The sequence below is a fragment of the Leptidea sinapis genome, chromosome 22 (assembly GCF_905404315.1).
Source record: "Leptidea sinapis chromosome 22, ilLepSina1.1, whole genome shotgun sequence".
In the NCBI taxonomy this organism is placed as follows: domain Eukaryota; kingdom Metazoa; phylum Arthropoda; class Insecta; order Lepidoptera; family Pieridae; genus Leptidea; species Leptidea sinapis.
The window spans coordinates 3,281,410-3,301,354 of record NC_066286.1 but is presented as its reverse complement, the minus strand read 5'-3'; the positions used below and the strand labels follow the sequence as shown (position 1 = coordinate 3,301,354).

At 35.2% G+C, this 19,945-nt stretch overlaps 1 protein-coding gene across 4 annotated transcripts in view; it reads left to right on the top strand.

The window, feature by feature from the left end:
• The first annotated feature begins 564 nt into the window (after positions 1–564).
• Positions 565–19,945, top strand: part of LOC126970992 (glutathione synthetase-like) — a 30,038-nt gene continuing 10,657 nt past the window's right edge. Inside the window, exons 1-7 of one of the 4 annotated variants that reach the window (XM_050817158.1) lie at positions 570–978; positions 2,267–2,362; positions 5,447–5,563; positions 6,514–6,683; positions 16,357–16,399; positions 17,308–17,478; positions 19,039–19,106. In XM_050817158.1, the coding sequence (XP_050673115.1) occupies positions 832–978; positions 2,267–2,362; positions 5,447–5,563; positions 6,514–6,683; positions 16,357–16,399; positions 17,308–17,478; positions 19,039–19,106 (812 nt within the window). In that variant the 5' untranslated portion in view covers positions 570–831. Of the gene's footprint in view, positions 979–2,266; positions 2,363–5,446; positions 5,564–6,513; positions 6,684–10,836; positions 10,971–16,356; positions 16,400–17,307; positions 17,479–19,038; positions 19,107–19,945 lie in introns of those variants that run through there. The other 3 variants (XM_050817159.1, XM_050817161.1, XM_050817160.1) reach the window with 3 other exon arrangements.

Below are 19,945 nucleotides of genomic sequence, written 5' to 3'. Positions count from 1 at the left end.
TTACATCATAGACTAAGTATAGTAACTAGACTAATTGATAACTTCCGTCTCACTCACACGAGAAAAAGAAAAACTTATGTGAGTCTTATGTAAAGAAATGAGATAGAGTGATTAGATTTTTTGTTTCGCCATGCGTGCCGGTTTTTTCAAGGTCAGCACACCCGGTGTGCTAAACAAACTTCACAGAGCTGCATGCATATTTTGTTTACTTTTATTTGCGTCTATAACAATAGCTATTATTGTTGTGAATCGTGTAAAAAATCCACTATTTATTCAACATCAGTGACAATTTTAAGCAGAATATGGTGCGATGTTGTGTTTTACGATGTCAAAGTGATAGTGAAAGAACACTTTTTTTTTTTTTTTATTTATCATATTACATATACCGATATAAAACTAGGTCAAATTAGCATCTAAAAAAAAAAAACTTGTGTTATATTATGCACCAATTGTACCTCTATTATGTACTTATTATAACATCGATATAATATAGGATATTATCTGTCTCATGTTGGCCACGGCAAACCATTGTCTAGTTACTAATTAGTATACTTGGTCTATTATTTATATCCTCTTTGGTATTATGTATAAAAATGTCACTTGTAGAATAATTTTTTGTAAATAAATTCAAAAATTTAGTAAAATTAGTTTTTATTTCAAAAATTAAATATTTTATATTTTGTTACACGGTACTCTTAAATATTTTTCTAATTACAAATTTTCACTCCATGGAACCGTTTTTATTGTTATATACCTAACGTAAACAGTTTGATGTGTGTAGACCAGATATCATCGCCCGGCCATCCATATTATTAACATCATTCTAACAAAATGAGCCAAGCGCGTCTCACGTCTTGTTTACCTTTACCTTTGGATAACAAAGTTCTTGTGAATGTTATCGAAAAAGCTAAAGATTGGGCGCTTATGCATGGTGTGGGTATGAGAGACAAGAAACATTTCACTAAGGATGCTATTCAGGTAAGATTGTTTTATGTTTAACAAAAATTAATATAGATTAAATAGTTATAAATTAGATTATATACATTAGGCTGTTACGCTTAGGCAAAAGTAAATACAGCAGGATATAAAATTTTATTATTAATCATACACAAATAACTTCACCATTTCAGTCTATATAAATACCTACAGCTTAATTTACAATTTGCAGGTCAATTTAAGCCATATTAATTATCATACACAAAATGACGAATTCATGATTAAAGGTAAATAAATAAAATAAAAATAAAGTAGGTAAATAATGTAACAAATTGTTCATAATGACTATTGTGATAATTCTTCTATTAAAATCAAAATGGAAACATTAATCTTCTTTAAAATTACAAGACTTTTTTCTCTTGAATCTTTACTATCCTGATGTTAGTACCAAAAGAATTAGTTTCCTGTTTAGGTTAAAAATATAAATTAAAGTTCATAACCAAGGGACAGTCAACTTTCTGAGTGGTTTTTGTCGAAACATATCTATAGTTGTGTCTGCAAGTTTTTTTCCATAGTTCAATATTATATAGTCTGAGAGTAAGCTAACAATTTGGTCAATTATTTCTTTCCAAACTACAAACAATACAATAATTCATGTGACACATCAGGAAATAGTAATAGAAATATGGCTTGGTGAAGGAACACTCACAATGAAAATAAATATATTCAATTGCTTCATCCTACTTAGAATATTGTTACATTGTAGTCAACCCAATAATCTCATTAAAAAACAAACAGCAAACCAAAAAAAATCAGACTATAATGTGATATATATATTATATGTAAGCATGCATGTATGTAAGCATGTATGTTTATATGATATCTTGAAAATGACAAAAAATTAAAACAAATATAACTAAAATTGACATGATGATAATTTATATCGAACTATATCTTATTGTCAGCTGGCTGTATGTCAGTTGATACTATAAAGTTAAAATTTAAATGCTTACATAATTTCCCTCAAATTCTTGCTTGCTGATTTTTTTATTAATAGCAGTATATTGACAGTCAGCTTTCAAATGCTCATTTGTTCAGTTGATAAACTGGTTTAAAACTAGTAAAAGATGGATTGGGGTGTACATATATAATGGCTGAAATATGTTGATGATCTGCCTTTCAATAACAATTATTGTTTTTATTTCTCCATTTTTCCTCCTTATAGGATATCATATAAACTTGTTACAGATTTCCAATATTAAAAGTCAGCACTTTTTTTGGTTGTGCATTTTTAAAACTCTACATTATTACATCTTCAGTTAATTTTCAGATAGCACCATTTGTTTTACTGCCATCTCCATTTCCTAGAACGGAATTCGCAAAAGCAATAGAGTTACAACCTATACTCAATGAACTGATGCATAAGGTAAATAATGTTTTCAAGTCTTAACTTAATAATTATAGTTGATTGACGGTGTAATTATTAGCATATAAGAAAATCTCTATTATGTTAATGGGTGAAAGGTGCAGTTTGTTGTAATCAGGGACTTGTCACATCTCACTGCCATTTTTTTCATGGAATAGATCTTAACTCTCATTGGTAAGATCACCGACTTCCACATTGTTGTAACTCCAGAGGAGGCTCAGGACTGTTACCAGCCTATTAGGTAGGTATAGACTCCTTTGATGGACTGTTCGATCTATAGTTTGTTTCTATATGGAAGAAAGTTCCTTGAAAACCATATTGAAAACATTTGCCACAATCCAAGTATCTAAGTTGTGGCATGGAATATAGTTGCAGGAATCAGGTCAAAAAAAAACAATTACTCTTTCTTACACTCTTTGTGATAAATGCTGTAGAAGACACACAGTGAAGTAAGAAGTGTCTGTAAGAAATACCAAGTGATACATCCATTCAAAGAGTAAATACTGTATCCTCAATGATTTCAGCAGGTTTGTGATGCTTGAGATCACAGATTAACTCCTGTAGTAACTGTAACTCAGTAGGCTAGTAAAACATTGATAAATTAGTTTACACACACTTGATGTACTCATTCTTAAATGAAGAAGTAGGTGCCATTTCCACGCTATTTATCTGACAAGAAAAAGTTTTGAGAAAAGGAGAGGTCTGAAGCACTCGCAACCGGCGAGCATGTACGAAAAGAGTAATGAATGTAGAGGAAGCGCGTGAGGTTTGTAAGGATAGAAGCAAATGGCAATCTATTGTCTCTGCCTACCCCGACGGGAACAGGGTGTGAGTATGTGTGTGTGTGTATTATCTGACAAGGCCAACACTGCCTAATTAGGTCTCAAAGTGTAATTTTTATGCTTCTTTTGTGTACTTATCTATGAGTTTTCTATGCTCTGCCTTATTTGCTTCAAATTAAAATTTCAAAATATGATATCAAATCAGTTATTAAAAAAAACTACCAAATATTCGAAAAGTATGCCTCAGTCAGACCTGAGCAGAATGGGCGCAAGAAGAGTTTCTTCTCTTCTTCTTTTTTTTTAATGTTGTTGCCTCCAACTGGTGTTGCATTACTGGTGGTGTATTTTTATTTTATTACTAATATACGGAATTTGACTGTCATAACAATCTGAAGATATAGTATTTACATGTCTAATGACAATTCTTATTACAATTATTTGCTGTTGCTAACCAGGTTATAAGGCAAATAAGGCTCTATTAAGGACTTCCAATACCGACCTTCTCATCTTATCTTATCATTAAGATGATACTGTTGCTATTACCTTTAAATTTAGTTGGTTATAGTTGTTTAGCTATCTTGGCACCACATGTGAAATACTTACCTTAAACAGTTTTTCATGGCCATTTGTGGTTCTCATCATCAGTTCAGGTAAAGTGTTACCCAATGATCCTTTCTGTATCAAATGCTTGATTTGTTGTTGATAATACCCAAAATCTGATGGAGACATCTGACAGAAATCTACAGAAATACAAAACAATTAGAGTCAAATTGAGAACTAGCTCCATTTTTTGAAGTCGGTTGAAAATAATATCATAAAATATATGGTAGGTATTATTATTTTTAACCGACTTACAACATAAGTACTCCAGTTTTATTACAATACAATATTTGTGAACAAAAGCAGAAAGTAATAATTATAGAATGTTCTCAATTTATTTTATTATGTTAATGCTTAGTTGTTTACGTTGATGTTAATGTTTTTATAAATTAACATTGTTATCAGGTAATAGACCACAATTAGAAAATATAATTACAATAGTCATTTGTAGGATAATGGCCTTGTTATGCTAATGGCCAATGCATTTTAACTGGCTGTAAATATAATTATAATTATGTAGGAAAATTTATTGAATTATGCGTTACTTTGCGGAAATCCATAATTATACAAATGATTTAAGTTTTCTTTAGTGTTAATTCCGCCAATATTTGTCTTTAAAACAATTCGACACGTGTTTCGCCTCGACAAAATTTTGTCTCGTGCATGTCGTGCATTTGTATACTTATGTAGGAACAAATTAATATACTTACACACTAATCTATATGCAATATGATTTCAATAAAAGTCAATTTCTTAACAAACCTCAAAATTGACGAGAATGTGACAGCATATTATATCCTCCCTAACGCACACCTACACATACATACCGTGAAGCAATGCTGTGTCACAATAAAGTAAAAGAACAGTACTCTAGAGCACCATAATATTTCAAAAGTCCTCATTAAATATGCGAGGATCTGTGACCTCACCAGATTACGACGGGCTGCCCGAGAGAAAATACTCCAGAAGGGATACCCCGATTATAGTATAGCTGGTAGGTACTCTCCTGGGGTAAAATACCTTTGAGGACCAATCATAGTATGACATATCGACATTAACGGCGCTAGCCCAATTCTTCACGCCGGTTTTCTGTGTGAATTCTTCTGCTTAAAGCAATAGAAAACGTTACCAGAGTGACGTCATAGTGTCACTTTGACACAGATGAGTCGGATAAAGAATTATTTGTAATACAATTAAATATAAAGAAATAGCTCATATTTTATTTATCATAGTATCTTATTTCATTCATTCATTTTCTATTTCTTAAATTCAAATCTTATAAATCATCTAACTTAATCTAATCGATATCGACTACCTGCTACACATCATTATGTTTCTTTATAAGCCCTATGAGTGCGAGCGTGATAGACTTATGGTCTGGCAGCTCAGTTGATAACCCGCACCCAGGCACGTAGTAATCTACAGACTGTTGTGTATGAAGGTTTCAAACCTAAACAAACATTTCCGTTAATAATTCAAAACATTCTCAGGATGTTTTATTAATGTTCAATGTAATTCAAGTCCACTCTTAGCATAACAACAAGTTAGTAATGCAATACACTATATGATCCGCCACCAGACCGCGTCCGATGATTCGGCCGAACCAAATCCGATCATGTAACGCGTATCGAGTTTCGAGCTCTACTTCTCCTCCATTTCTGTATCCTTTGTCGTTTAATGAAAAGCGATTGTTTGCTTGAAGGTCGCACACGATGAAGAATTTCTGGAAAGCACATTACAGAATGCACTCCAAGTTGACGAGTTTACGGCAAAATTATATGACGTTTGGGTAAAAGTACGTTCTGAAGGAATCACTCAGGTAAATACTAGTAATCTATTGATAATTTTAACCGTTATATTTTCCAGATTATTATGTGAAGGGTAAATAAACATGCTGATAATAATATATATATATGGGCTAGGATTGTTTTAGATAGCTTGAACAAAGTCCATACAAACATTCGATCTAACATACGGCTAGATACACATTGCCGCTCTTCTTTCGTATTAGTTACACATTTATTATTCCGCTATTCATTCGTATTAGCCTTAGACAATGAACCTGCACTTTTATTTTTAATTATTCAAATTTTTATAGCATAGCAGTTGTGACTATAATTAAACTAAACTGCAAACTAAGCTATTTAAATTAAGTAAGTAAAGATTTTTCAATGACTAAATAAGGTGATTATGAAATTATTATTTTTGAACAATTTAAATTTTTATGATAGAGATAAGATTCATTAGTAATAGCGAAACTAATTCTAAATAAGTTGAGATAAAATAGTTGAACATAATATTATGAGGCGAGTTAAACTCAAACCTGTCCACCATAATATTATATTAAATTTATTGACGCACTATAAATTACTAGACTCCTAATCGCATACTTAAATAAAGGTCATATAACATTGAACACTTTGTCATTACGTGGAGTTGAATTAAAAGCGCAGTCAAAACACAACAGAACGGAAACTCTGCCGTATAGACGCATAGGCAGAGTTTTGCTTCAGACAATTTTTAAGCTCGATTGCGAGTCTCGTTGTTAATTGTACGTCAATGATTAAATTATAGACTATTTGTAACCACTATCATGTGAGAAACTGATTTTCTGTAAAATCTGTAATGTAAATTTTATTGGAACAACAGTTTTTCCATTGATGTTTGTTTTCTTGTATGCTCTTTTACGCTATGCTCTGTATACGTTTATTTAGGCTAGTCGTTTTTGCGAGGTGGGTATTAAAATATGGTACAAACAATGTGCCGTAGCCGGTATCATTAGGTATGCTGCGCTCAGACATCATGCTGGAGTCGCGATGTCCTCACTTGGAGAATCAGTGCGCGAAGCACACGCCCTATTGTTCGTGGAAGCAAGTGGAAATCAACAGCATTGCGTCTGGCTTCGGCCACCTCGGGCCCGTGTCAAGGGAGATACAAAGGTAGCGCACGGAGAAATGCGCGCTGCGATATACCTACCGGAGACAGATTTTTTTTACCATCCAGTAATCACTATTGCAAGGAACAGAGATCTATAGCTATTGTAGAATCACCCGGAGAATATTATTTTAGCATCAGCTTGAAGTAATAATTTTAAAAATTCCAATTTAAAGGTCCGGCAAATCGGTTGGAGAATTTTATGGGGAAAACATGCATAGTTATGTTAAAAGAACAGACATTGTATACACTACTCATAGTAGATTAAAATAAGTGATAACAATAGGATGTGATAGTGACTCAATTCCGCCCCTAGACAGAGATGGGGTGCGGTAATGTAGGTGAGCGCACTCCCCCCTTCTTTCCGCGTCATTTGCAGTCGTACCGATTTGTTCCATCGCAAAGCGGTACATTTAGGCATATCAAATTATACGAAATCAAGAAGGACAATTTTGTTTTTTCCAAACCACAACGATTTTGTTAGTACATTTTTACTTTAAAAATGCGTAAATAATACTTACCGATTTAGTTACACATACATAATTAAACTGAAGTGGCACTGGGCAGGGCACATAGCTCGACGGATAGATATATAGACGGAAGACGCAGTGTTGATAGGCCCCCCAGAAGATGGAACGACGATCTGGTCAAGATTGAATACGTTGGATGAGGGCAGCGCAGGACCGATTGTCGTGGAGATCTTTGGGGGAGGCCTTTGTCCAGCAGTGGACGTCTTCCGGCTGATGATGATGATAAAGTAATCAGTGCCAAGATTAAAGGACCATGCGGGACCCGTGCCTCTTGGATTCTGTCCCAGCACTCTTACCAACTGACCCAAACGTCTGAGTGACGCATCGACCGTAAATCTTACTATGTCATGTTCAATTCTCCGGTTGTGGAGTGTAACAGCAGGAACAGTGGGAATTAGTTAATAGAAAACTCATAACTAAGTATTGTTGCCGGACCTTGAATTGGTTTAATTTCGTAAACCTCAAATGTCGTGAACTTTGCCAGAAATATAGCATATCGCAGCGCGCATGTTGGCTACGCTAGCCATACGGAAAACATAATACTACTGTGCCAAAATATTGACTGTGGCGAATCTACCAGGTTAGTTAGGTGAAGCTGCTGTTCGCAAGAACAATCTTTGTTTCTATTTACGACGAGCGACGTCGCTACTGAAATAACTGAGCATCTTATGTCGCTAACCGCTGTCGCTTATGCTGCACGGTGTTGAAAGTTTTGCTCGTGTCATCTCAAATATCTTTTGTGTTGTAAATATCGATGAAACTTCTACTTTGGTGTCTTGTTGTGAATGACAACCGCCTCAAAATTCCGTTCCATGTGCATCACTATTAAATATCTTGTAATTACAAACATCCTATCATTTTGTGGCTGGCGTATACACCTACTACTAAAGGTAAATTTTACCAATGGGAGGCTCCTTTGCATAGTATACCGGCTAGATTATGAGTACCACAACGGCGCCATTTTCTGCCGTGAAGCAATAATGTGTAAGCATTAGTGTTTCGGTCAGAACAGCGCCGCGGCTAGTGAAATTACTGGGCAAATGAGCGCAAAAGTGACGGGCGCAATTGTTGTGCCGCTTTTTTGGGTTTTTCAAGAATCCTGAGCGGCAATGCATTGCAATGGGCAGGGCGTATCAATTACCATCACCTGAACGTCCTGCTTATTGTCATAAACAAGGTAACTACTATCATCAAGATCTGAATGTATTGCTTACCTATATCCACTGTGCGGCTCAGGCTTTTAAACAATTTTTCTCCATGTCCTAACAACTCTGGAACATTCTGCTACGGTGTTTTCAGGGCGACTTCACATGGGTCCGTTTTTATTAGAGGGGGCAAACGGATAAGTTGCTCACTTGTTAGTAAAGAAAAACCAGACACCAATCCACAATACCACTCCAGTTCAATAGAGACGTTGCCAGCCTTGCAGGTATGGTACGCACGCACAGAACTTTCAACCTACCGATACGATCCCAGAATCAATATTAGGTTCCTCTTCACAGAATGTGTTCTTCATTGGATTCTCACACTAACGTTGATCTGTTTTCGCATTCCTTTGCTTTAATAATAAGTTGAAATCATAATTCTTACTGGTCTTACCTTAAGCATTGTATCTTTATTCATTATTATATCCCCTAGTATGTCTGTCGTTGTATTGATTTATATACTATTGTGTAATCGCCTTAACATTCTATTGTTTACTTATCTTAACGTTCTGTTGTCATGTCTGTATGTTTTATATTCTTTTGTGTTATCAGTGAAACTAATCTAGGATATATCCAATATTGTAATTTTTCATTTATGTTGCGAAATGCCGCCAAAATTTTGTCTCGCCGAAGAACTTGGATGCTAATATTAACCCTCCCACTCCCCTTTCTATAAACGGTAAAAGATGCTGAGTGATCTTCATATAAAGGCCCTTACGGCCACCTTAAAGGCCGGAAACGTTCTTGTGAGACCTATAGCAACAATTGAAAAAAATATCAATAAGCAAACCTGCGGCTGTTATACGCTCTACTTTCGGGATTTCAGATTATCAGTAGGTATGTTATTAAGTAACAATTATTTTGGCATAGTGGTATTATGTTTGGTGCGTGTTTGTTTGGTATTAGACAACATTTCTAATTAATTAGTTAGAATACATTCTCCCGCATTGTTTTTGTATATTATAATCTATGTTTGGAATAAAATGTGAGTTTCGTTAGTTATGTAAATATCAAATGTTAACCTAACCACACCGAACGGATTAACGTTTCGATACTGAAAAAACTTCAGATTCGAATTAACCACATTAAAATCATCTTGTTGCGTTAATAATTTGTGTCATAAACCTATAATAATTACTCGTTCTCGCTTTAGAAAATGGTAGTGCACAAATTTCTTGCATACCCAATATATAAAAGAAAATTGAATTAGCTACGTATTTCCGGGCCAAGCATTTTTTTTTTTCAATGAAAATTATGCAAGTTACGTAATATTACACGAATACTGTCATTATCATACGTTTTTATTGTGAGAGTTTAGCAACAACAATATTAAGTCACGTTATATCCCGCGAATACTCTCTTTATCATCGGTTTTTATTGTGAGAGTTTAGCAACAACAATATTAAGTCACGTTATATCCCGCGAATACTGTCTTTATCATACGTTTTTATTGTAAGAGTTTAGCAACAACAATATTAAGTCACGTTTTATCCCGCGAATACTCTCTTTATCATCGGTTTTTATTGTGAGAGTTTAGCAACAACAATATAAAGTCACGTTATATCCCGCGAATACTGTCTTTATCATACGTTTTTATTGTGAGAGTTTAGCAACAACAATATTAAGTCACGTTATATCCCGCGAATACTGTCTTTATCATACGTTTTTATTGTAAGAGTTTAGCAACAACAATATTAAGTCACGTTATATCCCGCGAATACTCTCTTTATCATCGGTTTTTATTGTGAGAGTTTAGCAACAACAATATTAAGTCACGTTATATCCCGCGAATACTGTCTTTATCATACGTTTTTATTGTGAGAGTTTAGCAACAACAATATTAAGTCACGTTATATCCCGCGAATACTGTCTTTATCATACGTTTTTATTGTGAGAGTTTAGCAACAACAATATTAAGTCACGTTATATCCCGCGAATACTGTCTTTATCATACGTTTTTATTGTGAGAGTTTAGCAACAACAATATTAAGTCACGTTATATCCCGCGAATACTGTCTTTATCATACGTTTTTATTGTGAGAGTTTAGCAACAACAATATTAAGTCACGTTATATCCCGCGAATACTGTCTTTATCATACGTTTTTATTGTGAGAGTTTAGCAACAACAATATTAAGTCACGTTATATCCCGCGAATACTGTCTTTATCATACGTTTTTATTGTGAGAGTTTAGCAACAACAATATTAAGTCACGTTATATCCCGCGAATACTGTCTTTATCATACGTTTTTATTGTAAGAGTTTAGCAACAACAATATTAAGTTATGTTTCGCGAATACTGTCTTTCTCATGTGTTTTTATAGTTAGAGTTTAGCAACTACAATGTTAAATAACGTTATATTTCGCGAGAACAAATATAAGAAATGATTGGACAAACATTGATAGGACCACGAATGTTCCAGTCACTCTGCCTGGGCCTCTTCCGGTCTGATTACTTGATGCAGCAGCCAGATAGAAACCGGATAAAACAAGTGGAGTTTAACACGATTGCATCGAGTTTCGGAGCCATCACATCGAACCTGCCAGCCATGTTTCGGTATCTACCCAAGTTTATTATAATGGGCGTTGGTTTTGGAAGGAAATGGGTACAATCCAAATTGAAACACCTCTTATTCGACGATGATTTAATTTGTTTAACTCATGTGTCGCGAAGGCGCATACTCACAAACATTGTTTTATATTAATCTCCATCACTTCTGGGATTGAATGATTTTTTTTTTAAATATTAAATTTATATCTGCACGTATTTTGTTTTGTTGTTTTAAGACAAGTGGTGGTCGGATAATATTTCAACCTGATGACATGCTATTAGAATGTAGCTTTTACTACAAAATTCACTGGCTTATCCAAGCTAATCAAACAGCCTACGTAAATTATTTTTTCAGACGCAAACTATCTGAGGTAGTGTTGGTATGATATAATATATGTAAGAACGATGAAGTCTTGCGTACCGAGTAGGTACTATTTATAAGAGGTTTTGAGGCCGGAGGGTAATTACTACCGGTACTTTCTAATATCATAATTTTTATGTAAAACCACGTTCTTAAAAATTGCCAAAATCTACTGGTGGGCAAAATTACTAATATATAACTGTATACTGGCAGTAGAATCAAAGTACCAGGAATGCATAACTGTAATGTACACACTAACACTACTTTTCTAATTTCGTTTCCTTGAAAGCGCTAATGTCTGAAGTATGGGCTCATTATTAACGTCTTCGTGACGTAGGCAGGCAGTCAGTTCGCAAAAGGTTTTGATTGGTGGTTTTTGAAGGATCGGGCCTCACAACGACATCACTAAGATAGTGGCAACATTATCAAATCTTAGTAAAGCTTCCGTCTTTCCACTGGTGTCGGATTTACCTTAATTTTTAAACAACATGAATGAAATGAAATTTAAAACAGAATCAGATGTAATGCTTACTCATTTAGTTTCAAAAAAAAAATCGACATTTGACTTTTAAAATTTTAACCCGTATTATTTTTTGCATAATATATTCTACTTGACAAAACAAGACATAGCTTCAAATGTTTGTGAGTATCGTATTAAAATTGAATAATATTGTAAATTAATAATGTTTTAATCTGGATTGTATGTAATTGGTTGATATAAAAATTGTTTTTTTTTTAAATATGTATGCTTATTTGAAAATGGAACTCTATTTGGATACTGTAAACATTTTAGATTAAAAATAAAATAATTATAAAGAAACAAACGGATCATCATAAATATGTTTGTCTATGCTTTTATTGTATGTCATTTTTGTTTCTTGCTCTTTTTCCTATGGGTTTTAAAATTAACTATGCCCTACAAATAATCTTATTGAAACTGCTTCCATTTTCCGAAACCAACTGCCCATTATAGTAACCACACGTTCAGACATCTCTCATGTGCTCGTTATTGTCTATGCACGCTATCACTCACTCACTCTATGGTTTGATTATGCACTATGCTTGCTTTACACTAATCTTTATTTGCATTTTTTGTCTATGGTGTTTACGTCATTTAAACTTAGCGTACTATTGTATTTTTAGTTATTTATATAGCGTGCATGTAGTTTTATAAGCACTTGAGAGATGTTCCCCGACCAGGCTGGCGTCTGTGACATATATTGTTTTTTTTTTAAATTAAGTTTTGTCCAATCATCGCTAGATGGTATAGGGTACAACATCTTTCAAAAGCTTTTAATGTGCTTATATTTAAATAAAGAGATACATAGAATAATCTTTTAACATGTATAACGAAAGTAGCCGTTGTTTTATTGCATATTGAAATATAGGAGTTGTACCACAAAATAATGTGAAATAAAATTTATACTTTCGTATAATAATCTTCAGTAATCTATACGGGTATATAACGTTAGGGGTCGCACCAGAACCACCGCATCGTTGCCGCTTCTTGAGTATGTTACTCGTTGCAGTATATTGCTTGGAAATACTCGTGTAACACGCAAATATACTTGCATTATCGCGCAGATATTGAACCAACATTTTGAAGATTATTTATATATTATATATTATGAAGGTATGGTTTTAAAAGTTTTTCTTTTATGCCACAATGTCTCTCGTTTCTTAGCCCGAATTATGCATTCTTTTTACAACGACTTCAGTAGTATATACAATTTATACACATATAAGGACATATCATTCGCAGTCTGATAGCGGAACGGCAAAAGTGTGCTTAAAGACAATGTATGCGCATTTTTTCATTAGTCGTGTGTCAACTCACACTGTCCGAGTCGGGTTCTAAATTCAACAAACGTAACCTTAACTGAATAAATAAATGTTTTACATGGCTGTTTATATACAAAGAATATTTTAAACGGCATTGTGTTAAATTTATCATAAATTTGTGGCATGTTCCATATATCGGCTTTGTTTTGTACGTTGTGATTTGTCTATATGTAAAGAACGTCATTGAGTAAATAATTAATAAAATTAACGCGAGCTATTATTGGTTTGATGAGGCCTACTAAACACGTTATTGAACCAACAAAACGGTTAGGTTGGTCGCTGGCGATGCCTACACGATCAGGGTTCATAAAATTCATAAATTGATGTTAAAAGGAATTTAAATATAATACGTGTGGAATCAACTACCGGCAGCGGTCTTCCCGAACAGAACGACTCCCTAAGTCGTCCTTACCCTAGCCTTCAAGAAAAAAGCATACTCCCACCTTAAAGGCCGGCAACGCATTTCTTGACACATCTGTTGTTGCGGATGTCCATGGGCGGTTGCCTCACCTCTCCCCATCCCGTGAACCTGTTGCCCGTTTGCCCCCTCTCATATAAAAAAAAATTATGAAGTATGAAACTCTTTTTACTTTTTATCATTTTTATAAATCCACAATAATAAAAATGATGGTAACCCTAGCAGGATAGTTCGTTAAGGGTGAATAATATCATGCGCTCCTTTCCACATTAGGGGCTTATGACGTAGGAAGTATGTGAAGACTCATTTAAACTTCTTTCTTCTAATAAAAGTATTATAGTTCGCGATACGTCAAAATATCACTAGCGGGTATGTTTGCGGGACCAATTCGGATTTGTCAATATATGTGCTAGCTAGTTTAATATTCTTAATACTACGGAGCTAATTTAAAGCGTGGCTGACTGTTTACGACTTGTTACAGTAACAATAGATTTCGTTTTCTATATAATTTTGTTTTAAATTGACATTTTTTTACTATCCAACAAAATATGATCTATGACATAATTAAGATAATTTATATCTATTATTATAAAGTATAAAATATTCGATTTGTGAGTGCCTACTTAAATTAATAAATTTTAAGTTCAATTATTATTGAAAGTGTGTTAATTTTGTGTCAAGCTTTTTAACTGACACGATACCAATAATTATTTTATAAGTGACAGTATTTTTAAACCGCCCACAACGTCTCGACCAATAGCGTGGCGCCACTGATGTCCGGTGCGTCTCCCCCTTCCGCACCCCTTGTTACCCTATAAATCCCTACCGCGCAGCTACACCGAAAACGGTATTTTTACGTGGTATTCTCTATACCTGATTATAACCTAAATAGTCAAGAGTAAAATTATTCGAAGTTCCTTTATTTTTTTTTTTATTTAAGATTAACCTAGTTTTTCAGTTTTCGATTATTAAGACTATGTGAAGGCAAATACTTACTCGCGTGCCATAAATTTTCTTTGGCTGTAACTATATTTTTCATTTTCATATTGAATAATGGTCTTTGTAACAGTAGTTAGTTAATGTAGTGCATGTAGTTTGTTTCAAACGCTTGTATTGTTTAGATTTGTTAATATTTAGAACTACCCTCACTTATATTGTTCGGTTAGAGATTTAGTGTAGTTAACACGTTTGTTGCGAGAGTGGCTTATTGTAACTTCTCACAGTTCGGGTTTGCCGTGAAATTTCTTTAAGACGAGATTTATTTTACAATTTCCAACATTCAATAACTAAAATCTTTTAAAATTATATGCGCATTATATTTGCTATCCTGTTTTATGTAAGCGTTTTTAATTGAATTCTTTTACATGGGAATTAAAATTTTAATTAAACTTAAAACAGTATATTAATGTCACTCTCGAAACGCACGAGTACATATGTCTGATGTAACATAAAGTCATATTTAATCATCTCTTTGAATATTTTATAGGTGAGGTTATTAATATTAGTGACTTGTGAAGTAATTATTATTAAGTAGTTAATATCTATACCTATTAACATACATTTGTCTTGTTAGATAACTTAACTTTAATACTAAAATCTTTACCATCGAAATTTTTAATTATTTATTTGTTTCCGGTTTGAAAAGCATTATTTTTTTATAATATGTTATTGAAGGATTGTTTGATAATTATATAGAGCTGGTATGTTCTCTTAAAAATTCAAAGTTTCTATAAAATAATTGAAGGCATCGCCTAAAATGTAATTTATGCATGTTGACTAAATAACAGATATTATTATTATACTAAATATAGGTGACACCATCTGGATGTGTCGCGTTCATCCACAGTGCGGTTTTCAAGGAACTTTCTTCCATGTACATCCAAGCTGTGGATTGCGCGTCCTTGTGCGGTGTTTACAAGACGTACATCTTTCTAAAAGGCCGTGTCAACGTCCCAGTAATTCATCCGGTGTTACAAGAGTATGTGGGCGGCGGTGATCACTTAACACCAGGTGCCCCGTACGCTTGTTTATCCTCATCTTCCAATAAAAAAACACAAATCGGTTAATATTTTTCTGGTAAACCAATAGAGAGCGGTTTTTGTTAAATCCCTCTTGATTGCAGCAACGGTATATAATATAAAATCCAAATTCGAAACGTACCTAACGTTTTAGGCCGGGTCCACATGTACCGAACGGCGGCGAACCGATGAAAAGATAGAAAAATATGTGTGAATGAGAAAGGAATCTATTTCAGTGGCCCTACTCAGGGTGTCCAACTTAAGAGATGAAAAAGGACACCCATAGCCAGTACATATAAATGTAGAGGAATTCCGCAGGGTTCAATTTTCAGTTCAACACTTGCTGTTTATCCTGTATACGTACTGCTGACATATCGAACATAATAGAGCATTGTTGTTTTTATATGCATGCATACGACATAAAGCTATACATCTCATTTCGACTAGAACTTACTACCGATGCAGTAATTATCCTGAATAGTAATAATTGTATAAATATCAGCTCTATTGTAGTTTCTCCTATAGTCAGACAAGGGAAGCTTGTTACGGTAGTACCTCACGAGTTGCCCTTCCCCGAAACACCGCCCGCTACCATCTGTCACCCCGTGGAACGGTCGCACACGCAGTTGTTGGACTTTATCGTAAACCAAAGCGATGGCAAAGATTTTCGACTGAGACCTGTATCATTCTCATCATCAACCCATCACTTGCATCTTTTAGTTTGGTATTATATCACATGTTTTATTATTACAGTTATGTTTTACGGCAGCTGGGGCACGGTGAACTTATAAAACACGTAAGTGATATACTTTTATCATATATAGATTAGACCCTGCAAAATTAATATTCCATGATTAAAAATCCTATAACTGACTGCTGTACAGAAAAATATAATATATTTAAAAAAATATATACTATACAACTATTATGGAGCGGTTTTAGATTGTAAAAAAAATATTTGATCATTTGAGTTTAAAAATTTGTATAAAAATGTCTCCCTCTGTTTGGCATCCATAAAATGAGATCACCCAAAAAAAAAACTAAAGTTCTCAATTATTTAAATAAATCTTATTGATTTCTTGTGGTCTTGTGATTATTGTGGTGTTGCAAGAAAACACGAGGGACTATGGTTACTGTTTAAAGTCATTGTGTGTAAACATTTTAATTTATTTACAGATAATGCTTGAACAGTGGCTGGGACTTAATTATAAAAGTGTATACATTTACCCTTAAAGCTATTATGCATTTTATGAAGCCAACTAGGATTAGTTACAAGCAATTCCTTATTACTAGTATTAAAATAATAAAAATTATTTAGAGTATTGAATGCCTTGTGCTTCCCCAGGGCATTAAAAGAATAGGAAAGTCGGAGGGCTAAGGGTATTTACCAGTGGGAGGCTTCTTTGCTCAGGATGCGGGCTAAATAACGGGTACCACAACGGCGCCTTTTTCTACCGTGAAGCAGTAATGTTTGTGTTTTGGTCTCCAGGCCGCCGTAGCTAGTGAAATAATTGGGCAAATGGACTTAACATCTTATGTCTCAAGGTGTCGAGCGCAATTGTAGTGCCGCTCAGAATTTTTGGGGTTTTTCAAGAATCCTGAGCGGCATCGCATATAAATTACTATCAGCTGAACGTCCTGCTCGTCTCGTCCCTTACTGTCATAAAACAAAAGTATAGATCTGAGTTGACCGCATAATTACAGATGCCAGAGAACCGCGCGTTGTCTGGCCTGTGTTCCGGCATCATCGAGGCCTACGACTTGTTCGGCGTGCCGTCGGCGGTGGTGCTGTTTGTAGTGGAGGAGGTGTCCTACAACATATGTGACCAGCGCTTCCACGAGTTCGAGATATCGGAGAAACGGCCCGACATCATCGTGAGTATATAAGAGGGGGTGAGCGGGCAAGGGGCTCACGGGAGGGGGAGTGATGAGTTAACCGCTCATGGACATTCGCAACAACAGGTGTCAAGAGATGTATTGCCGGCCTTTAAGGTGGGAGTATGCTCTTATCTTGAAGGTCCCTGAGTCATATCAGTTCGGGTAAACAACGTCCACAAAGTCGCTATGCGGTGTTCGCCTAAGTGATCACCACGGCCCAAACTCTTTTGCAACATCATAGGACACAAGAGCGTTGCAGGCCTTTTGGTGTGTGTACATAAACAAGTTTTGAATTACCCACCTCAAAAATAATCTGTTTATATATTAAATAGATTAATATGAATAGATTAATATATTAAATTTTAATTAATTCTGCAGTGGTGCAGTTATGAGGAATCGATATTGTGTTTCGGTTTGAAGGGCGCCGTAGCTGTAGACCGACAACTTCGTGCGCGACCGTCGCACGGGGTGAAAGACGGTGGAGGGGACGGCGTAATAAGACGTCGCGCACGAAGTTGTAGGACTATAGTGCAACTACTATATAAGACTTAATATCTTATATGTAAATGTTACGAGTGAAGTTGGGTTAACGTTCAGAATTTTGAGTTTTTTAGTAATCTTAGCGGCGCTGCCACTATAATAGTGGGCAGGGTGTACCACTCAGAATCAGGTCTCGTCATCATTCACACACCGCACGCGATGATCGTAGGGGCGTTTTTTTTTATGGAATAGGAGGACAAACGAAGGAAGGTGTACACACTTTTTTGAAGGTACCCATGTCGTATCGTCCCGGAAACACCGCACAAGAAAGATCACTCCACAGCTTTGTAGTACGTGGAAGAAATCTCCTTTAAAAGCGCACTGTGGAGGACTACCACACATCCAGATGGTGGGGATGATCTAACTTGTAGCGTGTCGTGCGAAGGTGGCATTCGGCGGCAGAAATCAGGTTAAACAGCTTTTTGGAACACTCTCCGTGATAAAAGCGGTAGAGGACACACAATGAAGCGACGTCTCTACGCAACGCCAAGTGATCCAGCTGTTAACAGAGCACTGGGTCTACGAAAATTCCTTAAAAACCGCACTGTGATCTACGCCAAATATTCAGATGGTTACGATGCTATGTAGCAATTGTACTTACGGGATGTCGTTGAATAAAAGGTCTCCATTCCACTTCTCTCAACTTCCTACACATATCTATTCTTTCGTTTGGTGGCCTTCTTTCGTGGTTCGTTATATGTGTTCCTGAACTAATGTGTAACGAGCGGCTAGCTTGCATCGGGACAAATATCAAAAGCGGTATTGGGCTACTAATACAGCTGCACAAAAGCACGCCCATCTGCTCGTTTTGTTCATTATTTTGCTAAAAAATGAATTATAACATATGCATGCGTTAGTAAAAATATAAATGGCTGCTATTTGAAGCTTTAAATTTTAATTCATTTGTATCACAATATTTATTATACGCGAAAATATAAGCACTTATATACAATATGAAGTGACAGTAAAATAAATTTTATTTATAATATATATAGATAATTATATTTTGTCTTTCAGATCTACAGGAAAACGCTGAACGAAATTTATGATGAGACTCAACTGAACGATAAGAAACAGCTTATACTGTGAGTTCTGTTATTAATTATTTCTTTTAATTCTGCTACGGACATCTTTATTAAAAAAATATTCCTTGGAAATTTCTCCCCCTAAAAAAAGGTTCGTAACGTTTTTATAGTTCGTATTGTTATAGTAACTAATGTAATTGCCTCGTACTTCCCCGGGGCATAAAAAGAATAGGGAAGTCCCAGGCCCAAGGGTGCCAAAAGAGGCTACTCAGGGCTTTTACCAGTGCAAGGCTCCATTGCACAGGATGCTGGTTAGATTATGGGTACCACAACGGCGCCTCTTCTGACGTGAATCAGTAATGTGGAAGCATTTTGTGTTTTGGTCTGAAGGGCGCCGCAGCTAGTGAAATTACTGGGCAAATGATACTTAAGGTGACAAGCGCAATTGTAGAGCCGCTCAGAATTTGTGGAAACATATGGCTGCCAAAACAAGGCTCTGACAAAAACATTGTTTAAAACTAAGAACATGCTAAAGGGCGATGCAACGAAGCATGATAGAAGTCACACTGAAAAACATATGGCCAGAGATAGCTGAAAAAAATTACAAAAATTGTAACAGAACGGCAACCACGAGATGAAAAAAGGAAAAATTGCAGAGAAGGCGTGAGGCGGGAAGATGATATAAATAAAATTAGTGCTAATTAGAACAGCAAACGAGAGGAAACACTGAAGAAACTGGAAGAGGCTTATGTGTCACTAACTAACAGGACAGGCTGTGAAATTAAAATATAGATATATAATTTATTGTGAACAGCTGCAATAAGTGCGTGTGGTGTCGCACTTACTTCCGCGGCTGTCGTAAGAGGCGACTAAGACCTTTTGAGAGCATCACTATCAAC